The 16719-nt window shown below is 57.0% G+C and overlaps 1 protein-coding gene across 4 annotated transcripts in view; it reads left to right on the top strand.

Moving 5' to 3' along the window:
• CAMSAP1 (calmodulin regulated spectrin associated protein 1) overlaps positions 1 to 16719 on the top strand; it is a 55724-nt gene that overhangs the window by 15558 nt on the left and 23447 nt on the right. For all 4 annotated transcript variants that reach the window (XR_002076419.2, XR_002076420.2, XM_019435927.2 and 1 more), the window contains exons 3-5: positions 4768 to 5030; positions 5839 to 6000; positions 15839 to 15919. Coding sequence is in view for 2 of the 4 variants with exons in the window: in XM_019435927.2 (XP_019291472.2) it covers positions 4768 to 5030; positions 5839 to 6000; positions 15839 to 15919 (506 nt within the window). In the remaining 2 variants the exon portion in view is untranslated. The remainder of the gene's footprint in view (positions 1 to 4767; positions 5031 to 5838; positions 6001 to 15838; positions 15920 to 16719) is intronic.

Consider the following 16719-nt stretch of genomic DNA (forward strand, 5'->3'; position numbering starts at 1 on the left):
CTTAGCGGCTGCTTCACCCCTCCCGCCTTCCGTCCTTCCGTCCAGCCCTCTCTGCCAGAGACGCGGGCTCCTCCCTCCCGCTGGCCGCCTCCGCCTGCAGACCTTGCTCTCGGACGCCCGTCACCGGCTGCGCTCCCGTGGTCGGTCAAGCCCGCTCCCGGTGCCCCGGCCTCCGCATGCCTCCCTCCAAGCAGAGGGGGCTGCTGGCCCTCTCCTTGGCCCCTCCGTCCCTCACCCTTCCTGCCGCTGCTCTTTCCCAGGCTGGCACTGCCTCCTGCTTGTAAATCCGCGGACCCCTCTCAGTCCGCCTTGTGTCTCGTCTTTTTCCCACCGTGGTCGCTGAGCGCTCCTGCTTTGGAGTGTTTTCTCCGAGCCCGCCTTCTGTTTCCCCCCCTTCCCCGATCACTTCTCCGTGCCGGTCTCCGGCTTCCTTTTCCCACTTGCCCAGGTCTGCCCCACACGTGGCCGTTGGCCAGGTGTACCCGACGACCTTTTCTGCCCCCGTGCGTGTGCTCCGTGGCTGCGATAATTATTTCTGCGTGGTAGGTCCCAAGCCTGTGTGTCCAGCCGGACCCTTTCCCTTGCGCTTTGATCTCCGTATTTTCCTGCGGCTTTGAAGTCTCCACTTGGGTCCCACGGGCACCTCAGAGACGTCCTGCCTGGAGTAACCGCCCCTCTCCCCTGACCGTCCTCCGCGTTACCGGTTCCTGTGTCGGAGGCACCGTCCTGCATCTCGTCGGCAGAGTGGGAGGTCTGCTGCCTTGGCCACACCCCAGGCCCGATGCCCATGCCTCCTGGGCGTCTGTGCCCCTTCCTGGTGCCACCGGTTCTTGGCCCGCCTCCGTTGTCGCTCGGGCCGCTGACTGTGGTGGGATTCTGGTAGGTGGGGACTTCTGTCCTCCAACTCCTCCGGCCCCTCGTCCCCCACGGGGGCTGGTCACATCCCTTCAGGCCTTCAGAGCCCCCTGTGCCTGTCCCTGTCACTGAGGGACCCCGCTGGCGCCCCCAGTCCCTCCTGGTGAAGGCTGCTGGTAGGTACTTAGTTGATTGCCTGTGGGTGAGCCGAGAAGTGGCCTGTGCGGCTGGCTGCTCCTGTGCTGAGCCGCAGTTTTCCAGAACCCTCTCCCGGGGTCATTCTTCTGTGTGTCCCTCCCTCATGTGTCGTCATCCCGTCCCCCTCCCTTGGTCTCACCCCTTCCCCCGTTCCCGCTCTCTCTGCCACCGGAGCCCGGCTGCCTCCCTCCCCGGAAGCCTGCCCGGCCTCCCTGCCCTGTGGTGCCGGCTCATCCGCGCCCCAGAGCAGCACAGAGCACCCCGTACCTGTCCTGCGTGGCGCCCAGCACGTTTTGCGCACGGCGCGTGGTGATTCCTGTCATCTTAAGAGGCTCTGCCCCGAGGGGTGACCTCTTCGTCCTCGTTAACCCCCTCAGTTCTGTGCGTCTTTGGCTCACAGTGGAGGCTTAATAAGTGACGGCTCCGCACAGGAGTAATTCTGACAAATGGTGTCTGCAGTTTGTAGAGGGAACGAAAACTAAGTCCCTGGCAGTAGCCGGAAGGCACTTGCGGAGTTGTCGTCTTGTGAACAGTGGTCGGTTTTAGTAAAACCGAGAGGGACTTTCGCAGCTGGCGCATAAAGCCCCTGCAGTCGTGGACCTGCTCAGGCGCAGCAACCGGCCCCTCCGCCCACGGCTGAGGGCAGGGGCTGCCCTGGAGGGGGGCGGGGCGCAGCCGCACGGTGTCCGGGGCGCTTCCCTGCAGTCGACGCGTCGTCTTCCCACAAACGTGGAGTTTATGGGGATCGGCTCTGCGATGCACACGTGCGTGTTCAGGTGTAATTGAAAAGCGGGCTATCCGAGTCAGTTTGCATCGATTAGTTTTGAAAGCTCCACCCAGTGGGCCGCCCGTGGAAACCTTTCTCCCGGGTAGACAGACAAGCTGCTTCAGGGCCCTGGCTGCGGTTCTGTCCAGCCTCTCCGGGTTCCCGGGTGCGGGTGGGCTGTGTCTTTCCGAACCCGTGCCCCTGGACGCCTGTCCTTCCTGCGGCCGACCCTCCGTTGGTGCCTGTGTCCCACCCCCTGCTCCCAGAGCTGTGACCCTAAGGGACCTTTCTGTCCTGAGGCCTGCCGGTCTCTGCTGTCCTGGAGGGGAGCCCATCGGTAATCCGAGAGGCGAGGGGGCCGGCGCTGGGGGGACGGTGGCGTGGCGGTGGCTGTGGCGTGGCCCCAAGCTGTCGTTTTCTGGCTAGGAGGCTGGGTCACCACCTTTAGGGGGCCAGAAGGAAGAGTGTGGCCCCAGCAACTGCGGCACGATGTCGTTCGAGATTGTGCCCGGGATCGGTGTCCCGGCCGTGTGCTGCTCATCCCCAGCACAGCCACCGTGCACATCCCCGGGCTCGGTCCTGGGGGCGAGGAAGAAAGGCTTGTCTCCTGTCCGTGTTAGTGGAGTTTGATAGGCAGGTCTCTGGAGTTCATCGTTACTTTGTGTCAAAGGATGTGGAGGATGTTGATTGAGGGAGCCTCTTCCCCGTTGATGAAAATAACTCGGTTATGCTCGTCTGCCCCTTCTAGAAGGTTATGCAGTACGTCACTGTAGTACATAATGAAAACAACAAGTAAAACCCAAAAAAGGAGGGGGGGGGGGCGGGTCAGCCAGAGTTGCTAGGGCTTTGGCAGGAGGAGAACTGGGTGACCCTGAAACTTTTGGTGAGCGGCTGACCTTGAGACGAGGCCGGGAGGGGCAGGTTGGGAGGTGGAGTTCCCCTGCAGGCGGATTAGGCCCCGTGCCCACCGGCCCGTCGTGCGGACCTTAAGGGGCAGAGGGACGGAGGCCCAGGGAAGTGGCCGGGGTCAGGACGTGTGTTCACGGTGACAACACGCCCGTGCTCCTTCAAGCCACGAGACTGACTGAAGTCACTGCGCCCTTCCAGTCCTGGAGAGGTGAGGGAGCGATGGAGTCCTCTCCATAGCAGAGGCGATGGAGCTGGGACGGGCGTGGGGAGAGGAGGAGGACGGGGTGGGCCCGGGTCCCTGCGTCCCAGTCCCCGCCGCCCGAAGTCAGCCTGGCCTCTCGCACCTGAAAGCGGACTAGGCTGGCGGACCCCCTGGCCCCGCGACCTCCTCGACTCCCGTCCTGGACTCCCATCCGTCAGGACCAGGTCCTGCATCGTCCGCGTGGGTGTCCTCCCGGGCTGCCGTCTGCCCTCTGGGACGGCGCGCTCCGGTGCGCGTGGGGCCGGCTCCTGTCCCTCCCTCGGCCCCCCACTCACAAGTCACCCCACCCACAAAGGCAGCAGAAGTCTTCCCACGGCGTTTTGCCCTGGGGCTCCCTTCCTCTGTGGTCGGGATGATCTCTTCTGTCTCAGAACGCTGGGTGATTTTAAAATAGGATGGGCTCTGACAGGGTCCTTTCGACCCTGAGCCAAGGGTGTGTCCCTCCCGCCTCGGAAGGGTTGGCTCCGTGTGCCCGCAGGGCTGCCACGGTGTCAGTCACAGTCACGGGCCAGGGGAACCGAGGCCTTGCAAACAGAAGGGCAGTGTGAATGTTAGCCACTGTTAGGAGAGCCAGTGGGGAACCGAGGAGCCCCACACCCACGAGGAGGTGATTCAGGGCCCCGAGAATGGCGTCTGTGATGAGGACAGCGAGGATGGGGGTGGGGGGGTGGGGGGGGTGGGGAGGCAGAGGCCACGGTTGGAGGGCACTTGCCAGGTCGCCGCAGAGAGCCCGGACTGTGCGGGGAGGGGGCGCGCTGGCGCCCCGCGTCTCGGCACTAGGTGCCGTGGGTGTCCTTCCCCGGTGTCCTTGGAGAGACCAGGCCCGTGTGAACTCTTTCACAGGCAGGGTTGTTCCAGAACGCCCAGAGGGCGCTCTCGGGTCTGGGGGCCGCACTGAAGGAGCTCAGCCTTAGCCTGCACAGCTTCATGTTTTCCGGTCTGCCACCCCTTCGGGGGCACGGCGATGGACATCTTGCAGGGCCAGTGTGAGGGACACCTGGGGAGACCATGCTGCAGCCGTTTAGAAACCGAGCGTCCCCAGCGGTGCACGTGTGGCTGGTGTGTTTGTGTGGGAGGTGGTGTAGACCTGTGAGTCAGGCCGGATTCACAGTCGGCTTCTGCCGCTCGGGGCCTCGGGCACACGGCACGCTCTCCCCGTGCCTCCGTTTTCCCGTTAGTAACGCAGGGACGAGAGTCTCAGCTTGACAGTTGCCGCGTGCTTAAGTCACATGGCCTGCGCGGCGTCGAGTCTGCCTGGCCCGGGGTCAGGTGAGGGCCTGTCCCTGTGGCCGTGCCTTTGTCACGGTCCCTGCGGGCCTGGCCGTGGTGTCGGGCCTCGCTGTCGTGTCCAGTGTGACCTCAGGAAAGGGCGCGCTTGACCTCCTCCCCGGGACCCGTGCTGCGTGTGCCCCGCGCCGTCTGCAGGGTGACGAGGGCCCGCGTGTTGCCTGTGCCCCGCGTGGCCCCCGTGGCGTGACCGGGTGCCGTGCAGTCCAGCCGGCTCGCGTCTCGGTTTCCCCTGGGCTCCGCTCCCTGCTTAGGGCTCCCACTCGTGCTTCTCGCTGCCGTCTGGCAGGAGAGTCACCCCTGGAGGTCGTGGCGGCCACGTCACTAAGGCGAGTGCGTCGCCCACACGCCCCGGCGGTGTCGGCAGCCGGGTCGCCTCTGCCCGAGGAGACGATGGGGTCTCTTTATGTGGTTAGGTGCCCGTCGTGATTGACGGCAGCTCTGTCCCCCGTTGGCATCATGCTCACGTGCCGGTCTCTTCTTGGCTCAGATAACATCCCCGAGGACCTCAGGGACCCCTTTTACATTGACCAGTACGAGCAGGAGCACATCAAGCCGCCCGTCATCAAGCTCCTGCTGTCCAGCGAGCTCTACTGCCGTGTTTGCAGCCTCATCCTGAAGGGGGACCAGGTGGCGGCCTTACAGGGACACCAGTCTGTCATCCAGGCCCTGTCCCGGAAAGGGATCTACGTGATGGAGAGTGACGACACCCCCGTGACGGATCCCGACCTCAGCCACGCGCCCATAAAGATGGTGAGTGTCCTGTGGTGGGGGGGGGGGGGGGGGGGCAGGGTCACCGACCGCGACTGCTTCTCCCGCGGGCGCTCGTGTGGCGCCCCGGCCTGTCGTCCCGCCGGCCGGCCCTCCGCGGTGCACATGGCGGGAGCGTCCGGCCAGGTGGCGGGCTCGCGGCTGTGCGGCGGCCTCCTGAGCTGTGTGCCTTGAAGTGCCTGTGACTTGTGGAGGACGGGGAAAGAGCAGCTCCCGTCAGCTCTCTTCCTCCTCACGAGCCCTCTGTGCGCCGGAGGGTAAGTCGAGGCACGTTAACGAAAACGTCTGGAGGCAGATATTTCACGGACGTTGTCACGTGCAGCCGTCGGGCCCGTTCTGTCAGGTCGTTCACCGTATTGTATTTTTGTGTCCAAATAAAGAAGAAAAGACTCCGTTTTCCCCCCTCCCCCCTTTCCTCCGGAAGCCGCACCGTCGATGTGACTTTTCCAGACTGCCCTAGGTCGGCCAGTTTGGGTGCCTCCCACGTCACTGGGTTTTGGCTGTTCTCTGGCGACTTGCGCTCTGTGGCTTTTCACGGGTGGGTTTCGCGGAGGACGCGTTGTGGGTCAACGGGATGTTCCTCGGGTTCCGGGAGGAGACGGTGCACAGGCGTGGCGGACTCGCGGCAGCAGGGCTCCCGCCGCAACCCCGGGCCCTGTTCGCGGTCGTGCAGCTGTGGGCGCGTCTCTCTGTGCTCGTACCTTTCCCCTCAGCCAGCCCCTGGGGCTCGCCAGGTTGCCGCGGCGGTGAGGTGGGCTTGGGCCACCCTAACCGTCACCTCTGCTCCCAGAGCGCCCACATGGCGATGGTGGACGCCCTCATGATGGCCTACACCGTGGAGATGATCAGCATCGAGAAGGTGGTGGCCAGCGTCCAGCGCTTCTCGACGTTCAGCGCCTCGAAAGAGCTTCCGTACGACCTCGAGGACGCCATGGTGTTCTGGGTCAACAAGGTCAGTGCTGGGAGCCGTGGCCGGTGCGAGGACTGGGGCCGCGGGTCGTCTCCTCGAGCGGCCCGAGCGGGCCGGGGCGCTCCCTGGTGGCAGGTCCTCCCCCGAGAGCTGCGCCCGCCTCGTGTGTCGCCCGAGAACCGGGCGCTGGCAGGGGCCCCGGGAGCGGTAGGTGGATGTGCTGTGTCCAGAAGCACGTCTGCTCCTGTCCAGACAGAACAAACAGGTGTCCTCGTGAGCACGGGGAGCGTGGCCGCGGTTTAAGTTACTACGTTCTTGTTGTTTTCATCTCAGGCTCTCTGTGCACCGAAGGGGTGCTCGAGTTCAGAGGCGTTTTGCTTATGAAGAGAAAAGTGGTGTCTTCCTAAGTGTTTTCTCTTTTTACGTTTAGAGCTTACAGCGTGATCTTTCACGCAAGCACAGAGAGGGTATTTTCAGTGGCACGGGATTACTCACAGGGTTACCTTCGCACAACAGTTTGGTCGTGAAGCGTCTCTGTGGGTAAAAAGGTGTTCAGCTGGGGACACTTAGCTAACGGAGTGAGGAAGTGGAAGGCGGGGCAGCCCCTCGTAGAGTTGTCTTGGGGCAGCGGAGACAACTGTCTGGGGGGCTCGGTCGGCGAGGCGTCCGACTCTCGACTGAAGTTCAGGTCATGATCTCACGGTTCGTGGGATCGAGCCCCGCGTCGGGCTCTGCGCTGACAGCGTGACCCCACTTGGGACTCTCTCCCTCTCTCTCTGCCCCTCCCACCCCACCGAATAAATAAACAAACTTAAGGAGTTGCGTCAGTCTGCCCACGAGATTGAAATTATTTCCTTATATGGTTTGTGTCCGTGTTCTTTATAACGTAAGGCTTTATGAGAGAGCAAGTAAAAATCAGTGGCCGCGGAATCAGTTGAAGAACGTGGCAAAGCCAGGCCGTGGCGCGTGGGCCGGCTCCCCCGAGAGGGCCCCCTTCGTGGTTGTGACGAGCAAGGCCTTAGTCAAGCGCATGTTGTGACTTCCGGCTAAGACGCTTGCCCTGCTGTTCCCTTGGTTTCCTACCCGGAGGTGGGGTGGGGGAATCCAGTCCGTGGGCAGACCCCCTTCGGTCCCTGATTGCCGGGTGGGGTAGAGGGCTTTTCCGGGGTTCGCTGCAACGTCTGGACCCAGACGCTGGCCAGTGCCCGTAAGTTTGCCTCCTGGCGGTGGGCACCGTGTCTCCCCTGCCCCCTGGCCGTGCAGGATACCGTGCCTGTGGGAAGCGGGAACCACGGGAACCACGGGAACCACGGGAACGTGGTTAAGGCAGGATGTTCGGGACCGGTGCACATTTCCAGAGGCAACTGAGCCCTGGCTGGTAGTTCTGTGATCCCGACACGGGCTTCCTGTAGCCACGAGTTCACGTGTGTGTTTTCAGCCACTGACCTGCGGTGCTCCGTTCGTTTCCGGTGCGCGGTGTGGTGATTCAACAAGTGTAGCTGCCAGCTGTCGCCACACAGCCTCGTCGGGGCACTTGACCGTATGCCCTGTGCTACACCTTTCCTCCCTGCAAGACCCAGGTTCTAACTTGTTTCTCTCTGATAACTTTTATCGGCTTCTCCTGTTTTATTTTTATTTTTGAGAGAGAGCAAGCACGTGAGTGGTGGAGGGGCAGAGAGAGAGAGAGAGAGAGAGAGAGAGAGAATCCAAAGCAGGCTTGAGGCTCTGAGCTGTCAGCACAGAGCCCGATGCGGGGCGCCGACTCACGAACCGTGAGATTCTGACCTGGGCCAAAGTCGGCCGCTTAACCCACTGAGCCACCCAGGCGCCCCGGTTTTTCCTTCTTATAAACGAAATGACATGGTCATGATAGAAAAGCTAAAAAATACAATAAGCAAATAAAACGAAATATAAACTCCCCATAACCTTACCACCTACACATGCGTTTTTACATAAATTCTCATAATTTTCAGGGACACCTGGGTGGCTCCATTGGTTGAGCATCCGACTTCGGCTCAGGTTGTGATCTCACCGTTCACGAGTTTGAGCCCCACATTGGGCTGTCTGCTGTCATCTTGGAGCCTGCTTTGGGTCCTCTGTACCCCCCTCTCTCTGCCCCTCCCCCGCCTGTGCTCTTTCTCTCTCAAAAATAAGTAAACTTAAAAAAAGAATAAATTCTCATAGTTTTTTTTAGGTGTAAGACACAGGCTTAAAAGCACAATTAGGTGCTCCCGGGTGCTGGGCCGAAAGCCGAGGCCTTTGGCAGGATGGGGAGGGGTCTCTCCAGGGCCGGCTTCAGTGCCCGCCTGCTGTTGTCTCAGGCGCCGGGCTCTGTAGGTGACCACGGGCATTTCCCTCCCACGTGTAATGGGTGGGCAGTGGTGGCCACATGGCTGAGGTTCGTTTGTAAAGGCTTTTGATTGGTTTTGATTGGTTTTTGCCAAATTTCTGACCGTAAAGACTGTAGTATTTTTTTCGTACTCTTAGTCCGTCGAGGTGTCTTTTTCCATGATTTCCCATAGATTGGATATTACTAAAAGAATATTTGCTATTTTTAATTTTGATTTTTATTTTTTAATAAAAAAATAAATAAATAAATTTAATAAAAAAAATAAATGTTTTTGACGTTTATTTATTATTGAGAGAGAGAGAAACAGCACGAGCAGGAGAGGGGCAGAGAGAGGGAGGGACACAGAATCGGACGCAGGCTCCAGGCTCTGAGCTTTCCGCACAGAGCCCGACGTGGGGCTCGAACTCACAAACCGCGAGATCGTGACCTGAGCTGAAGTCGGGCACAACCGACTGAGCCCCCCGGGCGCCCCTCCCATTTTTTAAAGGTGGGGAATAGTGTCATCTTCTACTTCCATTTCTTCATTTACTGGTAAAGTTGAAGTTTAAGAGATAGAGCGTACGTTTGGCCGTTTGTCTTTCTCTTTGATAAATTACTTGTCTGTGATCTTTGGCCGTATTTCTTTGGGGGAGGGGTGCATTCCGTTTCTCCCGCGCCTGATCAAGTTTCTCATAATACCATGAAGGGCGTTCCCTGTTTGCCGTATTTGTGTAGACGATTTTCCAGGTCACTGCCGCCCGTTTGCCTGTGGACTTGGCTGATGTGTGGAAGATGATCTTCATGTGGTGCAGCCTTTATCTGCTGACAGGCATTTTCTGGTGTTAACCTCTGTCTTTCAAAGAGGTGCACTGTATTTCTGACTCTGCATCGGCCTCTGGCAGGCGTGGCCTTCTGATTGACTGCTAGCTCACGTGACCCTCCCGTCTGGTCCCTGCCGGTCCACCGTGGTCACACGGCCTACTGTGGTTGGGTCTGTAGTCAGATGACCAGGTATGACTTTTCAACAGCTCATGTCCCTTTTCTTGTGCCACACTTCGGTTTTCCTGGAGTTGGTACTTGCTTTGTTTTTTTTGTGGCCTTTCTGGTCCTTGCCTAATATTTATAGTTTTATTCAGTGTTTTCCAAATTTTGTATTTCCTTAGCATTTCCAAATGAACTAAGTTTCTTACGTTGATAGATTTCCCCTTGTGTGTGTTCTCATTCCCTGATGTCGACTGAGCGGTGAGCTCTGGCCAAGGGCTCCCCCACACTTGCTGCCTCCATGTGGTTTCTTTCCGGCGCGGATTCACGGGTGCCAGATGAGGGGTGCGCTCACTGAGGAGGTTTCCAGCACTTGCTCGGGGGGCTCCTCTCGGATGTGAGCTCTGATGCGGGGTGAGATGTGCCTCCATGCTTTGTGTACTGAGGGTCTTTCCCTGGACTCAGAGGAGGTGTCAGCTCCCCCAAGCTTTTCCTTCAGGGAGAGTGGCCGTGGCCTCTGCAGTGTGGGTCCTCTGGTGCCTGACAGTTTAGAGCCGGGTCCAGAAGCCTTCCCACCTTCATTTGGCGGCTGGGTTCTCTCCCCACCGAAAGCGGCCTCCATGTTTGATAAGGTTCGGGCTCCTGAGGGTTCACGTGCGGTGAGTTTTCCCTTCGGCGTCAGTCTTTGATGCCTCGTAAGATCTGGATCTCCTTTGAAACTGTGGTTGTGGATAATGTCCCCAAGATTTCTGCTGTGTGAATAGTGCACATTTAAGCTCTCTCACCTCCGTGCTGGCCATTTTCACTCGGGAAGGTATTTTTGTGGGTTCGCTTCCTTTTCGTGTTTGGCTCTGTGTCTGGGTGCTCTCCCCCTCTTCCGCAGCTCTGGAGTCACAGTCAGGCCTGTCAGGTGACTGCTGTGAGTTTCTTTCTCTTTCTATGTGCATCACTTCCAGGGACCACTCTCCCTCTCCCCCTCCCCCTCCCCCTCCCCCCCTCCCCCTGGCCGATCAGGCCCTCTGGGGGGTAGAAATTGCCCTCCCCAAGATTGGGGCTCACCACCAAGCCGTCCCCCAGATTCCCTGCTCTTTGTGTGAGGGACTGAGCTGTCCTCTGTCCCCGGAGTTGTGGACTTTTACCGTGACCATCTTGCTGTGGCTTTTGACGTTTTTACCGCCGCCCAGCCCGTTGCTGTAGCCTTTGAAAGACAAAACCCAGCTTCACTGCTGTACGATTTGCCCGCAGCGAACGGGCCCAGTTCTTTGAGTTTGACCAGTGACTGCGGTTTAACATTCGCCACAAGGCACCATTTCCATCGCCCTAAATGAGCTCTTCTGTTTCCCTTTGCAGTTTGCTCTCCGGCCCAGATTGCCCCTGATGTGCTTTCTACACTTAGAAGTTAGCTTTACCTCTTCTAGGTCTTGATAAAACTGGGTCATGCGTCTGTACCCTTCACGGAACAAAGTGATTCTGAAGTTAATCCGTGTTAGCGCATCTGGCAGTGGTTTTCTTTTTACACTCTGGAGAATTCCATCGCGCGAACAGACCGCGGTTTACCCGTTCCCCTGCCGGTGGACGCTGCGGTCATTTCCAGTTCTGGTCTGTGCTGACGAAGGCCGCCGGGAACCTGTGCGTGCAAGTCTTACCTGAGACACGTATTCCTTTCTTTGGGTCACGTTCTTAGGCATAGAATCGCTGGGTCAGTGATAAAGTCGCGGTGAACGTTACGAGGAACTGCCCAGGTGTTTCCCAAAGTGATGGCACCACTTTGAGCAGCGCCAGTGAGAGAACTCCAGCCGCTCCAGGCTTGTGCCAGCACGTGCGACAGTCTGTCTGTCAGCGGCAGGCGTCGAGTGGATGTGCGGGGCTGTCCTCCCGCGGTTTTCATTTGCGTGCCCCTCGCCGCTGAACACATCTGTGTGTGTTTTGTGAGGTGCGTGTTCCGGTATTTTGCCCGATTTCAGGTTTTGTATTTCATTCCGTGTCCGTTTTGGGAACCCGTGATTTTCAAGGAATTTCTCAACTGTGTTTTCCTCGTTGAATAAATGACTGTCCTTTAAACGTGTGTATGTGTGTCTGTAGCGATGCCCCCTGTTGTTTTCTTGCTCCAGGCGATTTCTGTCACTTTTTTTCCTTCCCTTGGGTTGGTCTGGCTTGTCAGTCTCTCTAATCTAAAAACCTGCTTTAGGTTTTTACTGGTTTCTTCTATTGTTTTCTATTTAATTTCTTCTCTTTTAATGATTTAATTAAATTTAATTTTTAAGTAATCCCGACACCCAGTGGGATCGAACTCATGACCCAAGATCCCCGAGGTGCACATTCCACCGGCTGAGCCTGCCAGGAGCCCCTCTCATGTTGTCTCTCTCTCTCTCTCTCTCTCACTCTCACTCTCCCTCTCCCTCTCCCTCCCTCTCTCTCTCCCTTCCTCCCTTCCTCCCTTTTTCTTTCTTCCTTTCTCTTCCTTTCAAGTTTATGTATTTCTTTTGAGAGAGAGAGTGAGTGTGAGTGGGGAAGGGGCAGAGAGAATTCCAAGCAGGCTCTGAGCTGTCAGTGCAGACAGAGCCTGTCTCGGGGCTTGATCTCTGGAACTATGAGATCAAGAGTCAGATCCTCTTTCTACTGAGCCCCCCAGGTGCCCCTCTTGTTTTCTTTCTACTTAAAACGAGTTTGTTTATTTAAAAAAATATTGGTTTTAAGTTTATTTATTTGAGAGAGAGAGAGAGAGAGTGAGCACGAGTAGGGGAGGGGCAGAGAGAGGGAGAGAAAGAATCAGAAGCCGGCCCCGTGTGGTCGCACTGTCAGCGCAGAGCCCAACTCGGGGCTCGAACTCACGAACTACGAGATCACGGCCTGAGCTGAAGTCGAGAGTTAGCTGCTCAGCCACCTGAGCCCCCCAGGCGCGCCCTAAAGCGAGTTTCCTACGGACCCCGGGGAGTTGGCCCTGCTCTTTTATTCAGTCCGAGAATCTGCCTTGTTGTTGTTCAGACCAGTTCTATTTAATGTGACCATTGAGGTCTCTCGGTCTGACATGTCGTCGGCTTTCCATCCATCTCATTTTGTCTTCTTCTCTCTTCTCTTCTGGCTTATTTTAGACTGGGCATTTTTTGGCACTCCCTTTTCTCCAGGAGTTCTTGGGGCTGGTTCAGGCTTTAGTCCTCACCGTCTGCCCTCGGGCACAGTGATGCCGTGTCGCTCGGCTCATCGGCAGTGACTTCTGCCTCCCTGGCCGCTGTGCCACTGCCACCTACTTTGCTGCGGCCTCAGCGAAATCACGGGACTTCTGTTTTCAGCGGTTGTCCAGTTAGGCGTGTTTTAAGGTGATCGGAACTAGGGAATATTTATCCACGTGGTTTCCATTTCTGTTCCCCTTCATTCCTCTGTGTAGATAAGGAGCTCTCAAACTTTTGGCCTTATGTCCCCTTTTACACTCTTAAAAAAACTGGATTATAAAGAATTAAAAAAATTTAATCTGCCAGTATTTATCATATTAGACATTAAAAACAAGAAAATTTAGGGGCGCCTGGGTGGCTCAGTCGGCTAAGCGTCCGACTTCGGCTCAGGTCATGATCTCGCGGTTCGTGGGTTCGAGCCCCGCGTCGGGCTCTGTGCTGACAGCTGGGAGCCCGGAGCCTGTTTCGGGTTCTGTGTCTCCCTCTCTCTGCCCCTCCCCACTCATGCTCTGTCTGTCTGTCAAAAATAAATAAACATTGGGGCGCCTGGGTGGCTCAGTTGGTTAAGCATCGAGTTTGGCTTCGTGGGTTCGAGCCCTGTGTCGGGCTCTGTGCCGACGGCTCAGAGCCTGGAGCCCGCTTCGGATTCTGTGTCTCCTTCTCTCTCTGCCCCTCTGCCACTCACACTCTCTCTCTCTCAAAAATAAACATTAAAAAAACCACAAAATTTAAAATTTTTATTAATTTGCTTAAAAATAACAAAACTCATTTCATATTAATATAAATAACGTATTCCTTTTTTTTTTTTTTTTTACCAAAAATAACTATATTTTCTGAAAGAGGAAATGGTATTTTACAGATTTGTACGATTCTTTAATATCTGGCTTACTGCAAGGGAAGCCGGACTCTCTTGCCTGCCTTCCCAGAGCGTTTGCGTGGGAGCACGCGGAGATGGTCTGGCTTCCCAAGTGCGCGTGGGTGGGAGAGTGAGCGCCGTTACGTTCTGCGGAGATTACGGTGTGCAGAATGCCGTCCTCCCTTCGGATGTCCAAGCGGCCGCTTCCGCACGGTTGGCCGTGGGATCTGTGCTGCCGGTCTGCGGGCCGATTTCTGGGTCGTCTGCACTGACGAGCGGGGGGCTTAGGGTCGTCCCGCTCCGCCCTCTTCCCTGCAAGTCCGCGTGCTCGTTTGCTTTTGATTCGACACCAAAACTTGACAGGTAGTAGTTTCTCGGAGGTTAATTGCAGTATAGAACTTGAAACTCTTATCAATTAGCTCCTTAAAACATTTTGGGGTAAGATCGAGGTTGTAAAACGCAGGATTTTGAAGTCTCCGGTTCAGTGGTGTTTAACATATTCACGAAGTCGTACAGCTGTCGTCGCCAGTTCCAAACGTTCTGATCACATCCGGAGAGTTCCGGTCGGCACTCATGCCCATCCCCGCCCCGGCCCCTGGCCGCCCCGGGTCCGCCTCCTGTCTGCACCCTTGCTGACCGTGGCATTTCGGGCCAGCGCGGTCCTACGCTTGGTAGCCTTTTGCGTCTGGCCGCCCGCACTCAGCATCGCGTTTTCAGCTGTCACCCGTGCCGGAGCGTGTCGTAGCCCGCGACGGTGCTCCGCTCCCTCGTGTGGCGGACGTGCCGCTCCTCGGCCGGGGGGCGCTTGTGCCCGTCCTCGGCCCTCGTGGATGCTGCTGTGGTCGTTGTGGACGAGGTTTGTGTGCTGTGCTGTCCTGTTTCTCGGGTGTTTGGGGACGGGATCGCCGAAGCGTGTGGAAACTTGACCTTTTCGAAGAGCAGCCTCGCCATTTCTTACCCCTTCGGCGGCGTCTCCGGTCTCCAGTGTCCCACATCCTCACGGACGCTTGCTTTCTGATTGTCTGATTCTAGCCGTTCTGGAGGGTGTGAGGTGTTGTCTTGTGGTTCAGGTGCGAATCTCCTTCGGGGGGAGCCCCTGCGAGCTCGTGCGCGTGGCCACCTGCAGGTCTCCTCCGAAGAGACACCTTTTCGGATCCTCTGTCTTTTTACTGTTACGAGAATTCTTCTACGTGTTCTGGATGCTAACTCCATGACCTTTGTCCTCGGTTATATTAAAGTCCACTCGTGGCTCTTGTGTCCTTCCTGGCTTTTAGTCACCGTGCCTTGGTAACGTCGCACATTGGTCATTTGGAAAACAGTTTCAGGGAGGGTTGTGTAGGTCTTTGCGACGTTGTCACGTTTCATGAACAGTATCAAAGATTACATTCGTTGGTATCGCCATCAATCTAATCAGAAAAACCTTTTCCGTGTTAGGAAACTATCTTGCATATGACAGAAACAGATCGTATGAAAAGGTTTTATTGGGAAAAATTGCGAACATGAAGAGATACACAGAGAACATGCATGTGCCTACCACCCAGATTTTACAAGTAATGTTTTATAATACTTGCTATATTATCCATCCATCTATCCTTCAAAGAAGAATTTTTTAATATTTATTTTTGAGAAAAAGAGTGTGAGCGGGGGAGGGGCAGAGAGAGAGGGAGACCCAGAATCCGAAGCGGGCTCCAGGCTCCGAGCCGTCAGCACAGAGCCCGACGCAGGGCTTGGACCCACGAACCGCGAGACCATGGCTGCTCCACCAACTGAGCCCCCCAGGCACCCCCACTGTCTATTCTGATTCATTTGTTTTAAAATTTATCTGTATTGATTTTCCTTTTACCATATTTTCAAAACAAATTTTCTACCTTCTTGATTTGATTTGCATGAGTTCGTTTATCTGTGTTCTTGTTTAGTAAAACATTCGGTTCTGTGTCTTTTCATCTCATAGCTTTGACCGTGTCCTCGAAGCATTGATGAGTGTCTTTCCTCGTGGTCTTACTCTGTAACTGTAGTTTTGATTTTATCGTTGGGTTAATCATTCCAGGAGAGAATAATTTCTAAGAAGTTGTGTTAGCTAGGGAGTGCACGGTTACATTTTACGATTGAAGTTTATCTGGAGTTACTTGCGAACGGTCAGGGAACACGCGAGCCACCCCCTAGGCCCTCGGCGGGAGCGTCTGCCCCACGCTGTCTTACCGGCGGCATTTGCTGATGGTGGCAGCTCGCGCTGTTTGAGCACCCCGGGCATTCGGTGGCGTGGCTCACTGGCCCTGTTGTGGGCGGCCACGAGTGTGGCCCGAGTGTGGAGGCACAGAGTGTCTCCCGGAGCGGCAGGCCAGCTCTGGGGTCTCGCCCAGCACAGACCGTGTGGGATCCGTATATTTCTGCGTTTGCGGAATTGGCCTAAACCAGTTATTCCCAACGTGCGTCTGAGAGTCAGGCTGCAACGAGCGAGGTGGGCTCTCCGGGCGGGAGGTGAAGCTACTGATACAACCCACAGAAAAAGTTGTTACCCTTTTAATGCATTTTTTTCTGCTTCAGGTAAATCTTAAAATGAGAGAGATAACAGAGAAAGAAGTCAAGCTAAAACAGCAGTTATTGGAAAGTCCGGCCCATCAAAAGGTAAAGGGTGCCCTTAACGCTCCCGGAACGCGTCTGGTGAGGCTCGCGGTTGTCACGAAGTTTGTCCGAGTCCGCCACTTGCTTCCTCTATTTGTACTCGGCCCGGAGGGCGTTCCCAGGTCTCCGCCGAGTGGCCCTGGTGGTGGGCGTGACCGTGTGCTCCTCTTTCGTCCCTGCACGGGGGTGGCCTTGTATCTAACTGGGGAGGGCGAGGGGGAGGTCGGGCGCATTGAAGCTCGAGGAGGCGGGGCGTACGGGACAACCCGGGAGTTGGCTTCTAGGTTCACCAAACGGGGAGAAAATTGCCTCCTGTCCAGGGTGCCCTTGAAAACCGCGTCTGTCCCCCGTGAGGTCCAGCGTAGCCGCTGGTGCGCCTCTGCGAGCCTGCGTGGACTTCAGGCGGATGGATGTGGAAATGACACAGGTGGCGCGCTACGCGTTCTGGTCATTTCCGCCCTTTTCTTCCCCTGGGATAGTGGTTTTTGGCCAAGCGGGTGTGTGACCGAATCCCCATCCCCTAAATGCGCATGAGATGTGACCCGGCCACGTCTGCGGTCTCCTGCGACCCCTTACCTGGTCCTCTCACTGCCGGCGGTGGGGGGGCTGGGGGGGGAGGCCGTGGGCAGCACACCCCGGGCCGCATGTCTGTGAGCCTCCTTGTCCGTCACGTGGGCACAGGGGACACGCCCGGCACCCCCCGAGTTGCAGTCGGCAGCTGTCCTTTGTGGTGGCCGGTCCACGCCGAGCGTCCCGCGGAGGTGCCTGTGTCCCCTCCGCCTCGGTCGTGTGACGATACGGGG

The sequence above is a fragment of the Panthera pardus genome, unplaced genomic scaffold (genome assembly GCF_024362965.1).
Source record: "Panthera pardus isolate Hobbes unplaced genomic scaffold, ASM2436296v1 HiC_scaffold_20, whole genome shotgun sequence".
Classification (NCBI taxonomy): Eukaryota; Metazoa; Chordata; class Mammalia; order Carnivora; family Felidae; genus Panthera; species Panthera pardus.